The 22,259-nt window shown below is 38.5% G+C and overlaps 1 protein-coding gene across 7 annotated transcripts in view; it reads right to left on the bottom strand.

The window, feature by feature from the left end:
- CDK8 (cyclin dependent kinase 8) overlaps positions 1-22,259 on the bottom strand; it is an 83,728-nt gene that overhangs the window by 3,182 nt on the left and 58,287 nt on the right. For 2 of the 7 annotated variants that reach the window (XM_056328071.1, XM_056328073.1), the window contains 8 exons: positions 17,612-17,669; positions 14,717-14,848; positions 12,386-12,529; positions 10,286-10,355; positions 9,186-9,258; positions 4,221-4,318; positions 2,744-2,822; positions 2,466-2,624 (listed from right to left, as the gene is read on the bottom strand). In XM_056328071.1, coding sequence (XP_056184046.1) covers positions 2,466-2,624; positions 2,744-2,822; positions 4,221-4,318; positions 9,186-9,258; positions 10,286-10,355; positions 12,386-12,529; positions 14,717-14,848; positions 17,612-17,669 — 813 coding nt within the window. Of the gene's footprint in view, positions 1-2,465; positions 2,625-2,743; positions 2,823-4,220; positions 4,319-9,185; positions 9,259-10,285; positions 10,356-12,385; positions 12,530-14,716; positions 14,849-16,042; positions 16,111-17,611; positions 17,670-22,259 lie in introns of those variants that run through there. The other 5 variants (XM_056328075.1, XM_056328076.1, XM_056328069.1 and 2 more) reach the window with 4 other exon arrangements.

Genomic DNA, 22,259 nt, shown 5'->3' with positions numbered 1-22,259 from the left:
CTAAATACCATTAAGCACCCAGAGGGTTATTACAAGGAAAGGCTCAGAGTAGTGGAATTGCTCCAGCCTGTTTAATCACATTGCATTTGGAAGCGTCATGTTGCAGATTTAAATGAAAAGGCGAGGAAGTCCGCATGTCACGTGTCTACTACTTTTATGCATGGCAGAAAGCGATACCAGGTCAGCCTGCTCTGCAGAGAGTAATTTGATTTCTGAGGGGATGGAGAAACTGTCTTAGTGTGCCTTGCCCAGGAGATGGCAATCCTTCTTCACAAGCTTTATATGCGGAATTTGAGCAAATTAAATGAAGAACAAAGGAACAGGTGTTTGATTAAAACAGAGGGTTGTACTGTAGTATTTGTTTGCTGTCTCCTCAAGTTGCAGGATCAGAAGCAAAAAATGTGAGGATTTTTTTTTCAGGGAGACCTGAAACCACCAATAGGCAATTCGTAACTGCTTTTGTTCTAGTGCCAGCCAGTTCAGGTCTCCTCCTTTTGATTACCATGTTTTCCAGATATCTCCAACAGAACAAATCTACCCACTGCCTTCTTGCAAGACTCAGGGGAAGCTTTTTGGGTTTGGTTTTTTTGTTGTTGTTGAAAACCAGGTGTTTTGCTTCCCAGAGGGACAGCAAAAAGATTAGTCTGGAACAGTCAAGTTACCAGTAAGAGCTCCTAGGATAGCAAAGCAGCAGTTATCACTGCCTCAATGCAGAAGTATTCTGAAAGTGTTTGTTGACAAGGGCTGCCCCCAGCTATAAGCCTGGGATGGAAATCTGAGAACACAAAAGTTGTGATGAGCACGAGCAGAAAACAAACGAACATCAACTCCTGCTGAGGCAACGCAAGCCTTCTGACTTCTCAACTAGCAAACCTCAGCCCTTGCTCACAGAAGTGGAAGCTGAAGTTTGCTCAAAATGCCAAGCTGCAGCAGCAAAATGAGGGGAAGGCCATGTAAATAGGGCATGTAAATGGGGCTCCCTGACAAGTACATGCAGCCTCTGCATCAGTGTCCTTAGATATGCGACTCAAGATGAGGGGAAGATTTAAGAGAGTTACAGCTGCATTTGCCACCTTAAAAATACACACACAGAAGGAGTAGAGCGCGCCAGCTAAAAGGCCAAAACAGCAGTCTACTGCAGCTTGCCAAACTGAAAGGGATGGAAGTCCTGTGCTGGAAGTACACAGATTTATGTAAAAATGAAGGTAATGCCCCCAGGCAGTCTTTGAGGATACCTGGTACTCTCAGAAACAAACTCTGAAATGCAAGATTTCAAAGCCTACTGGTGTTTATGGAGAAACAATATCAAACCGTGAAAAGTAAGCTGACAGCAGTAGTTGCAATGACACTGTTCTTCAACTCTCCCTACGTTTTGCTACAGAATATAAGCATAACTAAGTGGGTTTCCAATATTAGGCTCTCAGATTTAGATATTAATCTTCAAACTAACTGAAAACACTGCCAGTAACATCTGACTTCTCCATCTTTTGATTTCACCCAAGACTGTCTTCCAATTGGCCTTCCGTACTACGCATTCTATATGAACAGTTCCTGCAGGGTAACATTTCCACCAGCATGCCTCCTCCTTAAATCTTCTATTCCCTAGGCTTCCAAAATCTGCCACCTCTCTAACAGCTCTCATGCATATCATTTGAAATCTTCCCTCCTCCTCTTCTGTAATTTCTTAGCTTGCATTAACTACAGGTTCTGTCCTTAACTCTCCCCAGTCTCCAGCAGTAACCTCATCCAAACTCACAAATTCTGGTATCATTCCCTGGGACGACTCCGATATCTTTCTGCTCCAGACTCTTCTGATTTCCTAATATCTGACCACAAGCTCAAATGCAGGAACTCTAGAACACAGTTTTTAAGTTTTCCTTAAGAGTTTTTCTTACTCGTCTTCCTTCACTCAGTCACCACCACCTCACTTGTCTCTTCAGATCCACAATACTGGGCTTACTCAGCCTGGAATCTCCCTTGGTCTTCAAAATAGAGATTGACAGCCTCATGTCAAGTCTTCCTGTTAGTCATCAAAAATACTGCTTTTCCATTCATTTGCCCAACTACAGCTCTTGCTCAGACTCTTATTTCACAGCTTGTTTACCACAATATCCTTTGACTCCTCTACTATTACAGGCTTGTTCAAACAAGGAATAGTATTTTCCGGAGATACAGAGCACAGCATAACAGGGTCCTGGTCCACTATCAACATTTCCTAATATGAAGGTAATAAATTAGTAAATGCCATGATCTCTGATCCTGATGTCCTTATTGCTAATCTGAAGAGCATCAGCATATCAATTTACAGACAAAACAACAACTAAATCCACCTTAAAAAAATCTGAAAGATGCTAGAAAATACCAGTTAATACAGCGACATTTATAAAATCACATTTTTTAACTTAAAGAAACACTGCTATAAACATGAGAACCAAAATACACAATATATGAAATAAAGCAAATACCTGATAGTCTGAGGTCATAATAAGTCCACCTGAGGTAGTGGTAGGAGGAACAACTCTCACTTTTTTCAGTGGGGGTCCCTGTGTGTGACTGTTGTCTTGGTTCCCTGGATGACCAGTTCCATTAGTATGGTTATTGCCCTGCTGCTGCTGCTGGTTCTTCTCAATTGTTTAAACACAAAGAAAAATTTCAACTCAAAAGCAGTACGTGAAATAACATGAAAACAGGAAATAGTGTGAAAGCCCGTGAAGCATGATGATACTGTTCTTCCAGTACTTACTTTGTCTCCTTTATCATCTGGTTCTTCTTCTGTTAAAAATTCTCGTTTTGGGTAAGGGATTTGACAACCTGCAAAAACACTGCCCCCCAAAAAAGTCTATTTATCACTGTATTAGAACAGAATGGTTAGACCTGTAAGTTTCATACTTCACCCATGCTAGTTTCAAGTTGCCTGAGCCATGGACTAATACCTGTAACTAGTGGAGAAGTTTTTCCTGTCTTAGTTCCATCATATTCCAAACTTAGTAAACATATTCACATTTATTTTTAATCTTCATTTGCCTCTTATACACTCATTTAAAATCCTAATAGTTTTCACAGTTTCTGGTAGCTGGTGACCAAACTGGTGGCTGGAAAGGTACACCACCTGTTAGTTATCTGCAAGGGCACAAAGAGCTATCTTAATCCAGCTATCGTGTAATTCACAAACTCGGGTCTAACTAAAAATACTCTTGGAAACTTCCACTATTAATAAAACTGTATGGAACAAAAGTCTAAAAATAACTAGATTTTAATCTGTCTGTTCATATCTCATGGTCCACGTGAATTTGCTACTGCTAATGCAAGTTAATATTTACCTGCTCTGAATCAGTAGAATGTATTTATAATAAAGTCTCTGTACACCTGTTAGCATTACTCATTGCGTATTCACACTAAAATGCCAACCTGAAGTTGAGAAAAAAATTCAAAAACTGTCCTAAAAGCAGTTTCTACAAAACCAAATCATTCACGTGACAACATTAAATCACAGAGACAAGTCAAGAGCTGTTATAAATAATCCAGTAGGTTTTAGTGGAATAATTTCATTTTTAATTAATTGCTTATAAATATACATACCATATTTTATAAATGCCTCCCTAGATAACGGTAGAGAATCATACACAGGATGTAGTAACAGCTTTCCTTAAAAGGTGTACAATCATGCTCTCTGGCTAGTCTTTTGGGAGGGGGGGTTAATTTTTAATGAAATCATTCATTGTCCCTACATTTTCTTCCTTCTGTAAATCTCCCTACACAAACAAAAAAGAGAAGTGTCTACAGAAAATGGATTTAAGTTGTTAAGGATGACAGCACAGAGACAGAGTCGACTTCCCCCACCCACTGAATTTACAACAAAGGCTAAGACAGAAAAATGTAAACTAATTAGAGTGTCATCTGGCATTCTGGAGCAGAGAAGTGGACCTGCAGGCACTTAGCAGTTGTCTACAAAGATCTGTAGCATGCATAATCAACCTGTCAGTGAATAACAAGATTAGTGCTGCAACTAATAGGATCAAAGTTCCATAGAGCAAGAGATTAATAAGAATGCTACTTAATTTTAAAAACCACAAATGGCATTTTAGCAGTTACAGCTTTCCTTGGTTGTTAGACAGTAAGTATTTAGCTCAATATTCAGAAACATATTTATAGCAGAGAGAAAGCTCACACTCCTAAAACATCTCTGGATGCACTGACAGGTTAATAAACTGATCACTTACTCGGATGTGGGAAGAGGATCTTCTAAGAAATAGGGATCCTGCATAGCCTGTTCTGAGGTAATTCTCTTAATTGGATCCATCGTGAGCAATTTCTGAAGCTGCAAAAATAAAAGATAAAAAGCTCTGCATTACTTCTCAAAGACTATCTCGTATAAATGTGCCTGAACTCAAAACCCTAACAATAAATGGCATAACCACATTCTTCTCTCTTGTTAAAACCATTGCCCATCGAAGAACACCTATTCTCACTTGCAAAGCCCAGAAGACTCAGTTCCAGTCACAAATGTTCTAACAACAACATTCAAAGAGTTTGCATGACATACCAGAAGCTTTAATCATAGAATCATAAAATAGTTTGGGTTGGAAGGGACATTTAAAGGTCACCCAGTGCAACCACCCTGCAATGAGTAGGGCCATCTTCCACTAGACCAGGCTGCTCAGAGCCCCGTCCAACCTGACCTTGAATGTTCCCAGGGATGGGGCATCTACCACCTCTCTGGGCAACCTGTTCCAAAGTTTCACCACCCTCACTGTAAACATTTTCCTTGTATCTAGTCCAAACATACCCTCTTTCAGTTTAAAACTGTTACCCCTTGTCCTGTCACTACAAGCCCTACTAAAAGGTTTGTCCCCATCTTTCCTGTAGGCTCCTTTAGGTGCTGGAAGGCTGCTCTAAGGTGTCCCTGGAGCCTTCTCTTCTCCAGGCTGAACCACCCCAACTCTCTCAGCCTGTCTTCACAGGAGAGGTGCTCCAGCCCTCTGAGCATCTTTGTGGCCCTGCTCTGGAGCCACTCCAACAGGTCCATGTCCTTCTTGTGCGGGGGGCTCCAGAGTTCAATGCAATACTCCAGGTGGGGTCTCACCAGAACAGAGTAGAGGGGCAGAATCACCTCCCTCGACCTGCTGGCCACGCTGCTTTTGATGCAGCCCAGGGTGCGGTTGGCTTTCTGGGCTGTGAGTGCACATTGCTGGCTCATGTCCAGCTCTTCATCCACCAGGACCCCCAAGTCCTCCTCTCTCTAACCGTCTGTTCACTTCCCACAGGAAGATATAACATGCACATATTTAGCCCAGTTTCTTCAACTACACTTTAACAGTAACCAATGTAACAGCCATCTAAATTAAAATTCTTAGCAATTAAAACCCAAGTGATTCCATATCCATTAGTGCTTGTTATTTAGTATATAGCTATTACTATACTCGCTATTAAGTGAGCATACACAACCACAATGCAGACCTCCATGCTGCAGACAGCTACAGTTAGGAAAGTACATTTTCCCTCCTCAGCTTTTTAATAACATTGTTAAAAATATAATAAATATGTATACCACCATCAGTCCAGTTGTGTTTTTCACATCATCAACAAGGACTCACAATAAGTTATTTCAGCTCCCTGAGCCTGCATACAGTTTTTGTAGAGTATCAGTTTAAACAGAACAATTCTTGTTCTCTCAAACAGCTCAAAACGCAATCCCAGGAACCAGAAAAGGGGAAGACAAACTATGAGAAAGAATTGCCAGCATGCTGAAAAACACCACAACCAAAAAACCACCGCAAAACTCTGGCATCGTTTCTGGCAGTTAGGTTATAAAGCTGTCCATCACATACTGACAAGACGTGTGCAAACCTGGTCTTAATCAGCAACAAAAACCACAAGCAAAGTTTAAGGTTTGTACAACCATTATCACACAGAGGATCAAAACTCCTCTTTTGCCCCCTTGTTCAGGTGCCAGCACAGAAGTGAATCTTCCACTTATTATTACAAATATTTTCTATTTTGAAAGCAGTTCAATTAAAGATCACCTGGCTGAATGATATAATAATGATGCAGTTAACTATCAGCAACGAATGGGACAATTGCTGCAGTTCCCATGGACCAAAGTAACTAAACAGAAGATGAAGCACCACTCAACCAAAAGCAGCAGCTGCGTATCCATTTTCTAAAGCATAAACAAGTAGGGGAAAAAAATTTGGAAAGTGAAAGTGGGAAAAACCATAACCTGCAAAAGCAGGAAGGAGCCAAAGTTGTCTCATATTAGCGCATCAGTTTTGCGTGTGAAAAGGAATCATGTGCATGAATGCCAGTAAAGGAGGAAAAAAATCTATTTGATTCAGGTTGGGAACAAAATAATTTCATTTTTGACAATGAAAACAATCTCTGGATTTACTAGTCCTGTAATTATTAGTTCTGACATATTTTACAATAGTAGGTGTAAACAGCTCTTATCTGTTCTGAGGCAGACAGTAAAAGGGCTGAGAGACAATTTGTGGAAGAGTAAGATCCAGTATGTCTGGAAGAACTGGTACCAAGAGATTCATTGAACTCGTTCAGCACTGGTGGAGGTGCCCGAGGCATTCATCTGCAGCTCAGCCTGGCCTCAAACATCACCAGCGGAAACCTAAGGCAGCCTCTGCTTTTGCCAGCACCTGAAACAGTGTTTTAAGATGTTACTTTCCAAAGACTAGGATTTTTAAGTGGGATCTGATTTTCAGTGAATTGTTCTGACAGACAGCACTTAGCAGAAAACTGAGAAGATTCTGTTAAAGCTAATTAACTATGAACTTCACAGTGCATCCCTCATAATCCATACTATGGGAGGTACAAAAGAATGTAGCTACATCTACACTACTAGCTTGCGTGACACCAACTGACACCATCCAAACTGCACAAAGCTCGCTCTCTTGCTATCAGTTTTGTCACGGGAAGGTGGGTAGAGATCCAAAGCAGAATGAGTGGATGAGGTAGCAGTTGAGCACCATGTTCAGGGGTCCGTGCATTCAGTCTCCCCTTCTGGTCCTCTTGTTCAGTACTAACAGATATGACCGAGGATGGAAGGGTGGTGCCAGCCTGGCAAAGGACACCATTCCTTGATCTTGCATTTTAATGTTACTACTGTTTTTTGGTATAAAAACAAACACGCTGAACAAAAACGCTAAATACATTCAAACAGCTATCACCCTGTTAGGATACCCCAGAGAGAAGGGAATACACTGTAGTGAGCGTTTCAAGCTATTCTCATGTGGTTATTTTGTGTCTACTTTTGTTGTTCTACTGAAAACTCTTTTTAAACTTGCAAGACTCAAGAGTTGGATGAGACATTTCAGGCTGGTTTGGTCACAATGACCAATGAGCACACTCAGCTCATAAAAAAGGCTAGTTCATTCAGAGGGAGACTTTTTATGAACATCCAAGATGTACAGCAAAGCCCAACCTACTCGCTCTTACCTGTGCCTGGTATCAAGCCAGCAGACTGGAGAATGGTGAGAAAAATAGGTGAGGAACCAATGGAGGGGGAAAAGCACTTTACTTGAATATGAAGTCACTGGCCATGCTATATAAGATCTTGCATGGAAAAGGTTTTTACCTCAGATTGCCTACGTATGATATGAAAATCCTATGCCACTGATTTTAACAGGCAGAACTGAGTGAGTTTTCTCAGCTACTCACCACTGGTGACAGTTAGTCACTTTCAGATTTTTGTACAGCAACATGAGCTTAATTTTGAGAGCTTTGGACTACAAATATGTCACAAGTCTAATCTGAAGGTAACAATCAGTATGTTTGTTCTCAAAGAAGATGAAGTTAGAAAGTTAAGTACTGACGCAGGCAGCTGCATAATTTTATGGAACACCTGCCTATAGCAGCTGATAAGAAAGACTTGCGAATTCACTCAGTTTACCTCACTTTAGAATATAACGATGAGTTTTTATATCCAAATCCCACCCTACATAAATCATCATATTCAACAGATACTTCATGTTGTGTTTTGCTTAATTACTTAATAATTTTCAGAAATATTATTTCTGCTTTGATAGGAATATGACATTATCTACTTGTCATGCCAAATATTTTTTTCAAAGTATGTATTGTCATACTAAAACATAAGAACATCTTAATAAAATACTAAAAATGCATTTCTGAAGTTCCTATAATAACTATGTACTAAAAACTGGATTAATTATGAGCACTTCTGTTCTTCACATATCAACACAAGCTTTTTATGCATTCCATACAAACACACAGGCTGCTCAGCCACTTTCAGTTGTGTTTGGATGCAAAAATCCATCAAAAATTCAAAATCTCTACCAAAGAGGACTAGTTTCTTATGTAAGTTTCCTTATATAAACATCTCTAGTATGTCACCAACTTTGAGAGAGTAGAGGCACTTCACAGTAAATGATGCATAATGGTATAACTGCCAGGTAACTTCCTGCAATAAGAACTTGATTCAGCTGGTTATACTTTTGGTTTTAACCTGAACCTTGAATATACTTTCTGTTTTAAACCAGTTGCAGTATAACTCAACGGCTTGGAACGCCCCATCCAAAAATGCTCATGCAGTATGCCACATGAATAATACTGCCTCAGAGCTCTGACTACAGGATACATTCCAAAATTTACATGGAGGAAAAAGTACTGAACAGAAAAAAAACCAGGCTGCTTAAAAACCCTTGGGTCTGATCATCAGAGAAGGTACAGCTTCCAATGATTTGGAACAAAAGCCACACAAAAATCTCAAGATACCCAGGCCTCTTAACTATCTTCCCTTTCCTCCAGTTTATTCCTGTCATCTGCAATATCAACAACCTTCCCATTTTCTTCCCTCACTTTCTTTTTGAAAATAGAAATAGGCTATTAGAAGTATGCAAAGCAGCAAAATGGCTGAGTTAAAATAATACTGCAAATATAATTACAAACTACACATGACAGACTGAAAACTTCCGATATACACAATGCAGAACCTAATCCACTAAGTCACAGAATAATTTTATCAATGTGGAAAGATAGTGGTTTTGCAATTCTCAGATTGCCAAGTATCAGTTATTCCAAAGTTATTTATAAAATAATGTATAATATTTATAAAACCAAGTTAGTCACAGTGTACTTGACACCAGCTCAACTCACACTTTCAACAACTGTTGCTTATATGAAAGGTTTGATTTTTTATGCATGCAGGAACTTACCAAGTGGAATGCCTTACTATCTGGTTTAACTTTATGTTTTTCCATATATTTGATAAGGCTGCAGTTGGTATACCTATAAAAGGAAAAAAGGTGGTATTTCTAATATGCAAATCACTGATACGGCAAAGTTTTCTTATTAGCCACAAAACATAGTAACAAGGACAGTTTAGTCTCGGTTGCTAATCCACTATGCAGTGAAAAAACACAATGGCAACAAAGACATTGCTTAAAAATCATTCAGACACTAGAGAAATGCATCTCCCCCGACATGCTTGTAAAAACACATCACATCCACACAAAAAGCATGCTTTTAACCCACATGCAGACAGCAAACTATCACTGGGATTTAAACTACCTTTTAGCAATTTTACTACTATATAGTTTTATTCTGTATATTTCTAATGCCAGTAAACATGGAGATAAGTACTAAGCCCATCTTAACACTCTCTTGCAACATACAGGTTGCTACAGGAACATTCATGAATTCACTTTTCAAAAAGGGAGCTCAGAAACAAGGTTTCTAAATGGTTACAACATGGCAGATGCAAGAACTGTACAGATACAGCCCCAAGTCCCTCAGCATGGAAGCAAGGGAACAGGGTAGGGTCTTAAGTGCAGGTATTAGACTCTGGCAATGCGAGAGCAAACCAGAAAGGTATTCCTTCCTTTAACCTTCATAAGCTACCCTAGACACCAAACCTGACAATTATACCCACTATTTGCTGGAAACTGTACAGGGTTACCAGATCCCTTTTAAGCAGCTATAACAGAAAAATCATTTCCAGCGCCACAAATTTGGAAACAGCTGTGACAAACCCCACTTTGCACTCCTCAGAGCTGTGTGGGATCTTACTAGCCCCGCTCATTTCACACCTGCCACCTTACCATTCACACTCTGCCTCTGGCTACTCTTCTGATTCACACCACCTCAACAGGCCAAGTTCACCATTATGAAAGAGCTTCATTTTTGTTTTTTCACAATCTAAGTCATAACCATTCTCGTTTGGCATCTACACAGAAGACACCCTGAGCTACAAGAAATTTAGTGTAAGAGGGAGAAGTAAAATACACTAAGAACGCTCAGCTCCAAGCAGACTTACGTGTTTCTCCGGAAATCTTTCATTAGAGTTGAATGTTCGGGCATCTTTTTTATGTCTTCCCAATCTTTATCTGCAAAATCAATATTTATTAAATTTTTTCTCCTCCCCCCCACCCCCCGCAAGTAAAACAAAGATTTTCCAAGTATCTCCATAGCCCTGATTTTTTTTTTCCCCCGTCTGCTTCTCCAACCTTGCAGTTACTTACTTCTTTGTATTCCTTGGCTCGTACTCCATCACCCCTTCACAATAAATCTTACTAACACCTAAGAGGTTCCATCTGTGTGCTGATTAACCCAAGAACTTTAAAGAACAGTTGCCAGCTACAATGAAGATCACTATACGCCCAAAAGACAACACAGAAAAATATGTCAGCCATTGTGCTTGCACCCTTCAGGGCTGTTATTTACTTAGGCACAATCATGACCTTGGGACAAGAGTACATAAGACTCCTGCAAACACTGTCTCCTTCCAAGGGATTTTCTGTTCTGACATCACCACCTTTAGTTACAGGAAAATACCTAGAAATACTGTGTAAGCTCCTGCCATCTCAACCTAAAAGAAATACTGTTAGCAAACAAAAGGCTAAGAAAAATTACCATTTACACACTCAAAGAATATTTATTCTCAGCCCCTCTGTGTAGGGCCAAGACTGAAAAGGATTTAAAAATAAACCAAAAAAATGACTAGGATCACCTCGCCTCAAATGCATTATGCTCTGTAACTCCTAAAAAGGCTCTGTGGGCAAGTAGTTTGATTCAAGTCAAATCTTTACAAAGTCTAATCACAACCTGCAGAACACTGGAAGCTTAAAAATATTAACTGAATAAGTAAGTAAATAAATAATCAAATAATAAATTTAAGGCAAGATTCTCCTCTTTCCCCCATCCCCTATCCCAAAGACATGTGAAACTTTAAAATATGGGAAGTATGAATTAAAAAGCAAAAAATTTGCTCAAAAATAGTATTTCTTGGTAGGAATCAAAGACCTTCAAAAATCAAGTGCTGACCAATAGAAAGGTTTATTTAAACCAATCAGAAAACAACAATGAGAGTATAACCTATTCAAGTAAGCTACACAAAGACAATGTAAAACCCAAACGAAGTAAGAAAAGCATAAGAAAAGGGTAAAACTCTAGGCTAAAAGCAGGAAAGGATAGTACCGCTTAAAAGGCCAAAATTAAGGGGGATTTTTAAGATAATGACAGTACTCAATATGCAAAGGCAACACTTCCAGGAATCTCATACAGCAGTATAGAAGCAATGAAGTACATCCAGGACAAAAAACAGTCGAAGGAAAAGTAAGAGCAACTTTAGTAATAAAATTCTGGAACCACATAAAGACCATAACATTCATATGACAGGAAAAATGAAGTCCACCAGAACAGTAAAGAAAAAGATTATTAATGGTGAATGGACAAAGGCAGGGAACACAAGCAGTGAGGAGAAAGATGACCAAAAAGTACAAGGCCCCTGTTACTGCTATCTGCGACCATGTGAACACTAGAAGACAGAGCATTAACTGAAAAGATGCAAGACAGCCTGTAGAAAAACAAGGTATGACCAACACTGAGGGGAAAATGCAACAAGTGATATCCACATTTGTTTCAGTTCATGCAACCAGTTCTTTGTTCCAGTTTGGAATAAAGAAGTTTTCTCCATACCACAAACTTTCTACCAAGGGAAAAAAATATGAAAAACCCTCCCCTATTTCCAAATGTTATGTTTAGTTTAGCATGAGTTAAACATCTGCATAATGTTTGCTAAATGTATAGATTTTTGCTTGGTTTCACACCATCACAGTCACTTTCCAAACCTATAATCAGTACTGAAGAAACTCAAAAATATTTCTTCAGTTTATTAATCATTAAACATGATGTTTTAGAAGTATAAAATATTGGTACATGTATACACGAAGATAATCCTATCATTAATAATAGAAAAAATATCTAATGTGACCATTAGATTCTAGATTTATAACTCATGAAATAAAGATTGTGTTTGAACAGCTTTGTTGCTTCGATCAACTGTGACCTTCATATGCAAAGAAAGCAATACAAATATCTTTCTTTGAACAGCAGTGATAAAAAACACAGTATGTACCTGCAGGAAATCCCATAACATTGAATATTCTGTCCAGCTGGTCATGGTGATAAGGATTACTAGTTTTGATATCTTCTTGTCGACAATGGAATATTGGCTCTGATGTTAGCAGCTCTGCAAATATACACCCTATGGCCCAAATATCTTTAAAAAAGGAGAACAGAAATAATAAAAATCAAATTAATCTTTCCAAAAGCATCTTGGAGAGGCAGAATGTTACTTTTTAGCTTATAAGAGATAAGGTCCCTGCACTGAAAATTTCAAGTTTCTGTTGCAGAAGTGCAACAATTCCTTAACGTTTCCTTTTAGCTACAGATAGAGAGATACACAACTCAGTAACTACACAGGAGCTGAGAGTATCATACAAGTTTTTGTGGGCTTTTTAAAGTGTAGTTACCATTTATTGCTGTAAAAAAAAAAATGAATTTCATAAAGAAAAAAACCAAAGGAAACTATTTGGCTAACTGTCCATGTGTAAAATACAAATGAAGGAAAGCCAACAAACATCTTACTCCATTCACTGCCATACTGTCCTGGCCAAGAAATGTACCCTCTGATCAGCCACTGAGTTTAGTAAGTATTAAATGACTCAAAAAATACAAGGTGAAAAGCAGTGATACTGGAATAGGCCAAATGCTATCTGTAAAACCTTGTGGAAAGAGTAACAAGAAAATCACTCCATGCCCATGTACCTCACACACTCCTTTTTTCATAACATTCATTTAAAAAAAAATAAAAACACAAACAAAAAACCCCCAATACAATTCAAACACCTTTCCATTTTCACTGCTGTGTCCCAATCTGCAAAATCAGATAGCTTGAATTTTCTATTTTTCTTGATTTTTCTAGTATATTCAAATGCAATTTTTAAAGTAAGGCTACACAGAGCCTTGAATGAACAAGAAAAGGTCATGAACAAGGACAAAAGCAAATGATGCAGAGAGCATAAACCCATTACTCAGTGTTTTGTATAGTCAGTTTTTATCTACACTGAAAAAAATTATGTACTAAAAGCTATGACCATCCATGCACTTTCACATGCTGCAAGCTGAAGAAAATGCCAGTAAAGTGAAGGAACATGCAAATACAGCAAAAAAAGCAGTTTAAAGGCACATATAAAGAAATGTATTTGATCTATAAAAGAAATACAGTATTAACAGAAAAGTAAATGAAAATACATTTAAGTCATCAACAGAATTTCTGACAAAAACACTGACACAATCTTAAAAAAAAAACCAATGGCTACGGTCTGAGGAAAGAATTTCAGGTTACAGAAACAACGTCATCTATGCCGACGTACTACTTCCATGTTTGTGCCACGCAACTGGAGCGCTGCAGGGGAAGTTATTTCCCCAAAAATGGTTGCCAGGCTTTAACATACCTTTTAAATCAGCCAGAAAGAGAAAAACTTCCCAGTTCTCTTCCCTACAGTCTCTCTGCCTTCCATGGCAAACCGGGTCACATCCACCGAAGGTGAACATCCCTCCAGCCTGCTGCTGGGCTATCCCCCCACCCTACAGCCGCCTCACACAACGGCTTCTGCCCCCAGCAATCCCTTACCCCTGAAATGGCAAGAGCAGAGACCGGCAGAGCCAGGTCAACTGTGCCATGCCAAAGCTGTCAAAATTCAGGCTGGTAAATAGGAATTAAGTGGTGAGGAGGACGCAGCGTGAAGCTGAAGTAACTAATACCATCCTCACAGCACCTGCATTCTGCGAGGTTTGGTTTTTTCCTGGATATACCTGATGCAGTGCCACAGCCTAGCCTGTTGCATGACTGACCACATCTCACTACTTGAAGTGATTCCTGTTCACACTTGTGCTTTGAAGATTACACAGAGAGAGGCTAAAACTCAGCTTGTACTTCCAATTTAGTTTCAGTGCAGCCAATATATTCTTCATTCTCTACATTCCTTATTACAGGTATTTATTACACTAGGTGAAGACCTGTGCAATAGAATTAATGCACTGTGCCTCATCACCATCACGATACGGATTCTACTAAAGGTTCAAAGATGCATCTGTACATCTAACATGTACTAACATGTACTAACATGCTCTAACAGCATTTATGAAAGTCTTGTGTGAAAGCCATATACACTTATATTGGATTGCAGGGCATTTGGAGCCAAAATCCAGAAATATTTCATTCCTATGTATTGCCAGAGACCACAGTAAACCAGACAATTAGTCGAAGTATAATATTGTTTCAAGAAATCAGTAAGGTACCTTTGACACTGCTACTGTCCTTTGTACTACTTATCAACGCTTCCATATTTGGGTACATTTTAAATAAAGAACAAAATAGTAAGTTTTTGTCCAATTTACTTACCAATAGCTTTGGTATAATGCCTTGCTCCAAGAAGCAACTCTGGAGCTCGATACCAGAACGTTACAACTACTGGATCCAAGTCTGCTAAAGGCTTCAGAGGTGAATTAAATAATCGGGCAAAGCCCATGTCAGCTGCAAAATTCAAAGAGAGACGCTTTAAAATTTGAGGAAAACTACCAATCTTTTTTTTTTTTTTTTTTTTTAAAAAACAAACTGATAGAGTTTACTTGTTAGCACTACCATCACTGCTAAATCAAATGCAAACACAGACTGTAGCAGATACGATTTCTGTGAGCACATTTTCTTAAAGCTTTTGTAGAAGTTACTGGATGTCATCACCTATGAAGTATATCATTATAAATCATTACTAACACGAGCCATTTACAACAAAGAATTAACCATTGTTCTGAAAAAGCGCATCAACTCACTTCTCAGGACACTGGTAAATCCTGACTCATTTTACCTGATATTGTCCAGTAAAATATTCTGTTATTACAGGATGGTCTTTCAAGAAGCAGCATTTTAAATGTGAGCAAAATGCAGGTTCTGCAAAGGTTAGAATGATTTATAATACATACATGCACATCACAAAAGCTCCCTCCTCATGAAGTTAGCTGTAGCAAGATTTCCTCCACACAAAAACGGCAACTAAGCCTACAGCATCTACCTCCCTGCTAATTTTCTGTCAAGACCTATTTCCAGTAACAAGATACCAGTACTAAATACCATTTAGGCTATGTTTTTAAAATTCTGTTGGGGGGAATTATGTAATGAAAAACTGCTTTTTAGAATTGGTAGCATACAACTGCCTAGAAGGCTGTCTGAACTACCAATGTAAGTGATACAGGAAAACATGGGCAGAGACTAAAATATGCACCTTCTCCCACCAAATCACTTTCCCAACCCACCACTCCCCAAATCCCAAGACAGAGGGACTCTGTGGTACAGGGCTGTACACATGCTGAGAAAGACCCGAATGTAATGAGATGAGTAGCCTTTCTGAGGGGAAAGGACCTATACATTATAGCTCGCTGGTTGAGGGAAAACTGCAGTGTAAATATGGGTCTCTAAGTTGACTACACAAACCTTTTTTTTTTTTCATATGCATTCCTATTTATGATTGTTTTAATGCATTTAAAAAGAAACATTTTACAGTTTTATACATTAAAATTTTGATTACTCAAGATATAATCAAGTCACTAGTAACTACGAAAAATAAGGAAATTGTTGGCAGAAAGTGAATTTATGACTCAAAATAACACAAAAAGCCTATAAAAGTTATTTTAAGTTAAAGACCAGTTATGTATTTTTTAAAAAATTAGTTACACTGGAAAAGTGGAAGCCCTTGGTATGGGTATAACTTCTGCATTCTTTTCCTGCTGTGGTAATATCTTAAGAAAGTAAGGAAAAAAAAATATCTATATTTTGATACACACTTAGAAATCCAGGGTCCCCCTCCCTCTTCCCCCACTGGGAATGGATGGCTCAGAGGACTGGTGCTCCGATGCAGAATCTTTCACCTGTCCATTAACAGAGTGACTAAATTTGTGTTCTAAGTTATTCCCAAATGAATTCAAAGCTATAAATTAAGAAATAAATGGGTGGTCTATGTGCAATTACTAGCAAGTAGTTGTATACAGCAAATATCACCACCACAGCTGAACATGAACATGCCCAGAGGATGAACCTACATTCTCAATTTTGGAAGCAACCACTCCGTGAAGAATAAGGCAATAGGAAGATATTTTCCCTTCCACTGTCCGTGCTGTACCTGTTTTGTACGGAGAAGACCTCAGTCTCTACTGTCAACCTTAAACTTCAAAAGGGCATTAAAAACTTTCAGGGTAGGATCTGCAGAAGCGTTCAGCCTTGGGCCATCTGCTCCCTGGATTTCAAAGGGCGAGGGAATGACTAGAGCAGCACTGAACACTCCAAGAAAACCCTACCCTGAAGCATTATACTAGTGATTAACAATATAGCTCAGATAAACAAAACAGTAAGAGTACAGAGCAACAATGCAGAAGAATAATCTTATAAAAGAAAGTCAGAGGGATGTGAAAAAGATGACCTAGCTTTAAAAAAACCCCTTCCAAACAGGGCTGCGTTACCATAGCAAATGTAAGCAGGCTGTGCGTTAGCAGTCCGCTATCAAAGTGCTGCCACGCTAATGCACAGCCTGGTATAGCTTATTGCTGTTAGACTACAGTTAATTTTTATTTATTTAATTTAAAACAATTGAAGTTCTACAAGTTATTCTCTCACTGTGAACAGTAACTCCCACCATAAAATGTTACAATAGTGGGGAAAGTGTCGGGTTCTCCCTACCCTGGTACATACACCCCGGTTTGAGCATTTATATAGCAGTAGTTCCCATTTTGGCTGAACTGTTGTGTTTTGGACTTTTAAGATCCCTTGCATTTATCTCCAAGGGACCTGCCTACCCTTTCAAGAACATTTTGTAGGCTAAATGCCACCTTTGATTCCATTATAACATTTAAGGTTTGTAGCGATGAGTCCCTATTTAGATTTTTATAAGCAGCAGCAAGATAATGTCATGGCATTATGGGGGTAAATGGAGGAAATTTTGAAATCCTCTTTCTTTCTCCTCCTTTCCCCCTAGGTTGTCCCCTTATCAAAATCCCCCACCCCACCAAACACCCACTTAAAACAAAATAATGACATTTTCCACTTTTTATTGATGAGGCTACAGCATTTCATCATCAGAACTGGTGCATGGGGCTAATATGAAGAAGCCAGTCACTCAGAAAACATCATTTAGGCAATGTGCCCAGGCACATACTAGTATTACAGTGACTACTTTAGGTGGTACAACTGCACCTTCAGAACATTCTAACTTAAATGCTACACTGGGACTTATCAAAGATATAAACATACCAATTTTTACTCTTCCTCGCTCAGGACCTTCACCCATAACTAAAATATTAGCAGGTTTCTGTGGAAAAAAAAATAAATATACAATACATATACCACGATAAACCTAAACATTAGTCTCTGAAAAGTTAGTTAAGCTTTGTTTTGCCAGTTTTAAACCAACTTTGTTTTGATAAAAATGACAAGTTTCTCTGACACAGTAAAGCTGTGCAAGGACCCAGACACAGGCTCTCCCTGACTGCATCTTCCTCACATTTTGGCATTTCTGTGCTCCAGCACCATGCTCCCTGACACCCTGGTGTCTGTCCTCAACCCATGTGAGCTGGCAGTTGCCAAGCCGCTGAGATTTCTACCAAAGTTGCCCTAGATCCCTTTGGCAGGAGTCAGCCCCATTGCTGCCCACCACAGGGATGGGAAGCCAGCTCTACAATACGTTTTGCCCAGTGTCGTTAGGCACATTTGCAGACACATTTTACATAAAAAACACCTGCATAAGATAGAGATTAAACATTACCATATCACTTAATATCGGAGAGAAAAATCATCTAAATTATTCCTATTTACAAATATATACCAATTCAGACAGCTGCAAAACTAATAAGCAATTGCCTTCACATTATTTTTCTCTCCCTCTTTCCTTTCTCTTACTAGGGAGGAGAGTTAAAAAATGGAGCTAGAGTTCAGCTGGTTACAAACATAACCACTCACTTCTCAATCCTATATTTTGTGCCATCCTGTTTCTCATAATCCAGTCTTGGCATCTGCAGTCAGAAGGTTCCTCCAGTACTAACACTGTTTATATAAATCAAACCTGCATTGCTTATTTTGAGGGGAAAAAAAGTCAGGAAACTCACAGCTAGAGCTGAAAATGTATACTAGACTTCTTTTGGAGTAATTTAGACACCCATTCATACTGTAAAGCATGGACAAAACAGAGGCTCCTATTCAGCTGTGAACCGTAAGAATTACAGTAAGGCTGAGTTACAGTTCTTGCTTTGCTTTCCCAGTTTAAATTGGCCTGGAAAGTACCCCAGCAAGATAGTTTAGGCTACCTAAAAGTTAATATAATAAATCCTAGTATCTTAGTATACTAACATCTTAGTATTATTTACCAAACATATTCTTGGAAAATCTCATGTCTTCCTGAATCGATCAGGGTCTGGTGTAAACACATTCAAAGAGACAAAAGACCACACACTTCGATACCAGTCTAGAAGTAATTCATATTGTGTAAAATAAGGTGCAAAAATTAACAACCCAGCAAAAAAAAATTCCTTGAGAAACTTGAGTACTACTGCTTATGAAATGCTCCAACATGGATTTCTCAAACTGTACAATCCACGTACAAAATGTGTAAAAGGAATCTGAGGTGTTGCATCTCTGACAGCAGGTTAAAGACAGAAGAAAATATTATAGTTTGACTGTGATCAAAAAGGTAAAATATATCCCATTCTCTTCCCAGCAGCAGTAACAACAGATCCAGCTTGTGCTGCATTAGATCCGCGATATGTAGAAGAACTTGTGTCCTACACCGGCACCCCTGTTTTTTTTTAAAAAAAAAAATATTGAAGGCATACATTCCAGTAAGTGCTGCTTCAACATAAAAAATGCAGTACGTGGGCACACACCTCACAAAGTTTTCTATTTTGATTGTTTCTAGAAAAGTCCTAGAAATAAACAAGCAGCGTAAATCTTAAAATTCAGAGTTAATAAAGCAATTTAAATTGCTAGGTAAGAAAACACGTAATTTTACCACAAATCATTCTATTGCTACGCTGTGACTGAAAGAGCAAATATGCATATATTTTACAAAAGCTGCTTCATTATATTTGCAGTGTTTAATAAACTACATGCCTAATAGATATTTGAGTAGAGTTAACAACATATTACACAGGCACTAAAATTTCTCTGATAATTCATACATCCTCCTGAAGTATTATTTCCCACCCCCTGCATTTTCACAGGTTGCTAATACTATAAAGGAATGCTTGTAACATCCTCATGATGTTTTTACCTTAAAATATTTTACTATTTGGATTACGGTAGGGACAAGGAGTCATATTCACAGACTCCATTATGCCAGACGGTTAATCAGCACAGCTCTGGGTAACAATTCCTGCCTCAAAGATCTTCTATACCCTAAGTTCAAGATCAGTACAGATGAGAAGAGAAAGCACAAGAGACAAGACAGTACTGGTTAGCAAAATAAGTAGCAACAGCTTGATTCACACTCATTTTTTTTCCTTCCTCTCAGGATTTACAGAAGACATTTAAAAATACAGACAATTTAAAAATCCGTGTAGGAGTCTTCTAAAGCCACAAAAAAAAATAAAAATCAGTCGATCTGGAATAACGATTCACAGTAGTTCAACTCCTTCTAGATTCAAAAGCCCTTCACTGAAACAGCTCTGTTTCAAACAGAAGATTCCGACTACAGACAAAATTTTTTATATAGTCACATCATTGTAAAGATACATCATCACAATTAAAGATTACAAAAATTAAAATCAGAGGTCTTATGCTGAAGGTTCCCATTCCTAAAATCATTGCATTAATAGCCTGGAACAACATTATTAGTTGAAAGAATTTTACAAACAAGACCATTATCAGTATTCAAATTCAATAGGGGAATATCTACCAGGCAGCAGCATAGGGGCAGTATTGGTGTTACAAAAAAGTAAGCATTTTGAGGACTCCCTGAAAAACATTCAAATCCACTAATTTAAGTCAAAATGTGGGTCAAGGATTCTTGTTAGAAATCTTTGACTCAAGACACCCCAAACTGGAGGAAAAAGATAAATGACTCCCCAGATGCATCTCTTTGGGCAACTCATTACACATTAGAGATTTATTTGCAAAGAAAAATAAGCAGTCATTAGAAACAAAGGGAGGAATCTGGACAAGCTTCAGTTTAACTTGTTTAATTTCAGTTTAATTTTAATTATCCAGAGAAAACGTAAGTTTAAAGTGCTTATTCGAACCACTTGGGCTGAGTAAGAAAAATCTTCCAGCAATTTTTATATTGTGTTCTAAAAACACACTACTTTAAAGCTACTATCTTTTTTTAATATAAGTACAACAATCAATTTTTAAAACTCATTTTTGTTTTAATAGAGGCATATTGACTTTTGTTGTCAAGGAAAATAAATTTGCTCATGCCAGAAGAAAATACAAATGAGAAAGCTGTTATGATCCTAAACTGAACGTGAAGAGCCATGCAGTGATGTACAGCTGAGCACTTCAGACACCAATAAAACGACTTTCTGACAACCCCAGAGAATGAAATTCAAGAAAAATCACCCTCACCACCACCACACCTCAGCAGCAGCGAAATAATTCATTCACATGGAGGAAGAGCCTTGTGACCATGGCACAGCACTAAATCTTATCTTGTCCTAGATTTGGCTTTGTAGGAGCCCTTGTGTGATTCCTAGGTAAGTCCTATTGTCATGCATGTAAATCACTGTTACTACTGAAGAGAGAGCAAAGATCCTCACTGAAATATTTTAGGATACTTCTAATTTAATCATTATTTGCAAACAGAAGTCCTAAGATGCAGGCTAATTTCAAATAAAGTGCTAAAAACCCAGAGGTTACACCAACAGGTTCATAAATCTATGGAACTTCAGGCAGCCACCTTCATCCATCTGCCTGACTTGTCATGATACCGCTCTGTTCACCCTGATGATCCTAAAGTCTCTGACGATGATGATTCTAAAGTCTCTGCATAATTCCCAAACAATCTACTCTTTGCCTTTCCTCTGTTGGAGTGTTTTCATTTCCCTCTAACACATCAGATGAGTTTACTCCCATTACCTCTTCTCTTGACATCAGCAGAAAGAGCAGAAAACTGCTCCTTAACGCTTCTGAACACACACACACCTCTTCAGTCCTACCACCTAGATGTGATGCCTCCTCTGCTCAGTGCTTCCTAGCTGGTTATTTCTCCTGGACGTATGATCATTCTTCTTGCTCCCCTCTAGCTGTTCTGCCTTGGACCACCTATTTGTTTGAACTCAAGTGCTCCAAATTACACACTGCTCCTGCTGAGGCTTCACTAATGCTAAATGCGGCAGAGGGGTTTTTACATGCCTTGCACAGCATCTTCCACTTTATACAATGCCAGTATGGCATCGTGTTTTGCCTCACTGTGTATTGCTATTGATTCATGTTAAGGTTACGAGTCATGCATTTTCTTCGTGTCTTTTCTGCAGGACTGTTACTTGATTTTTTAAAATCATTGTTCCATTTGAACAAACACTGCAGTCATACCGCTTCTTAACATACACTGAAAACATCTGTGTTCATTCAGAGCAGCAACTCAAGCTTCAGAACTTACTTGGTTTTGTCTTCAAAACAGAAAAGAACACGAAAATTATACCAATCTATGTCTTGACAAGATGTGAGCATATCAAAAAGAGACAGCATTCCTGCTGCTCACAGCAAGTTATTCATAGGAGCAGGAGATGATTACTTATTTTATGTCTGCATACTAGATGTCTGGAAATCACAGGACATTTTCTCATGCTCCAGGAATAGTAGTCTGCTGTTGTGTCCTCCTTTCACTAAATTTTACTCATCAAAGCAGTGAGGAAAAAAACCTGGCATTTTTGGAGAGCCCAGCCACTGGGATCTTTGATACTTACTACTT

Source organism: Falco biarmicus, chromosome 2 (assembly GCF_023638135.1).
Source record: "Falco biarmicus isolate bFalBia1 chromosome 2, bFalBia1.pri, whole genome shotgun sequence".
Taxonomy (NCBI): Eukaryota; Metazoa; Chordata; class Aves; order Falconiformes; family Falconidae; genus Falco; species Falco biarmicus.
The sequence above is the reverse complement of the archived record's forward strand: the minus strand, read 5'-3'. Positions and strand labels throughout refer to the sequence as shown.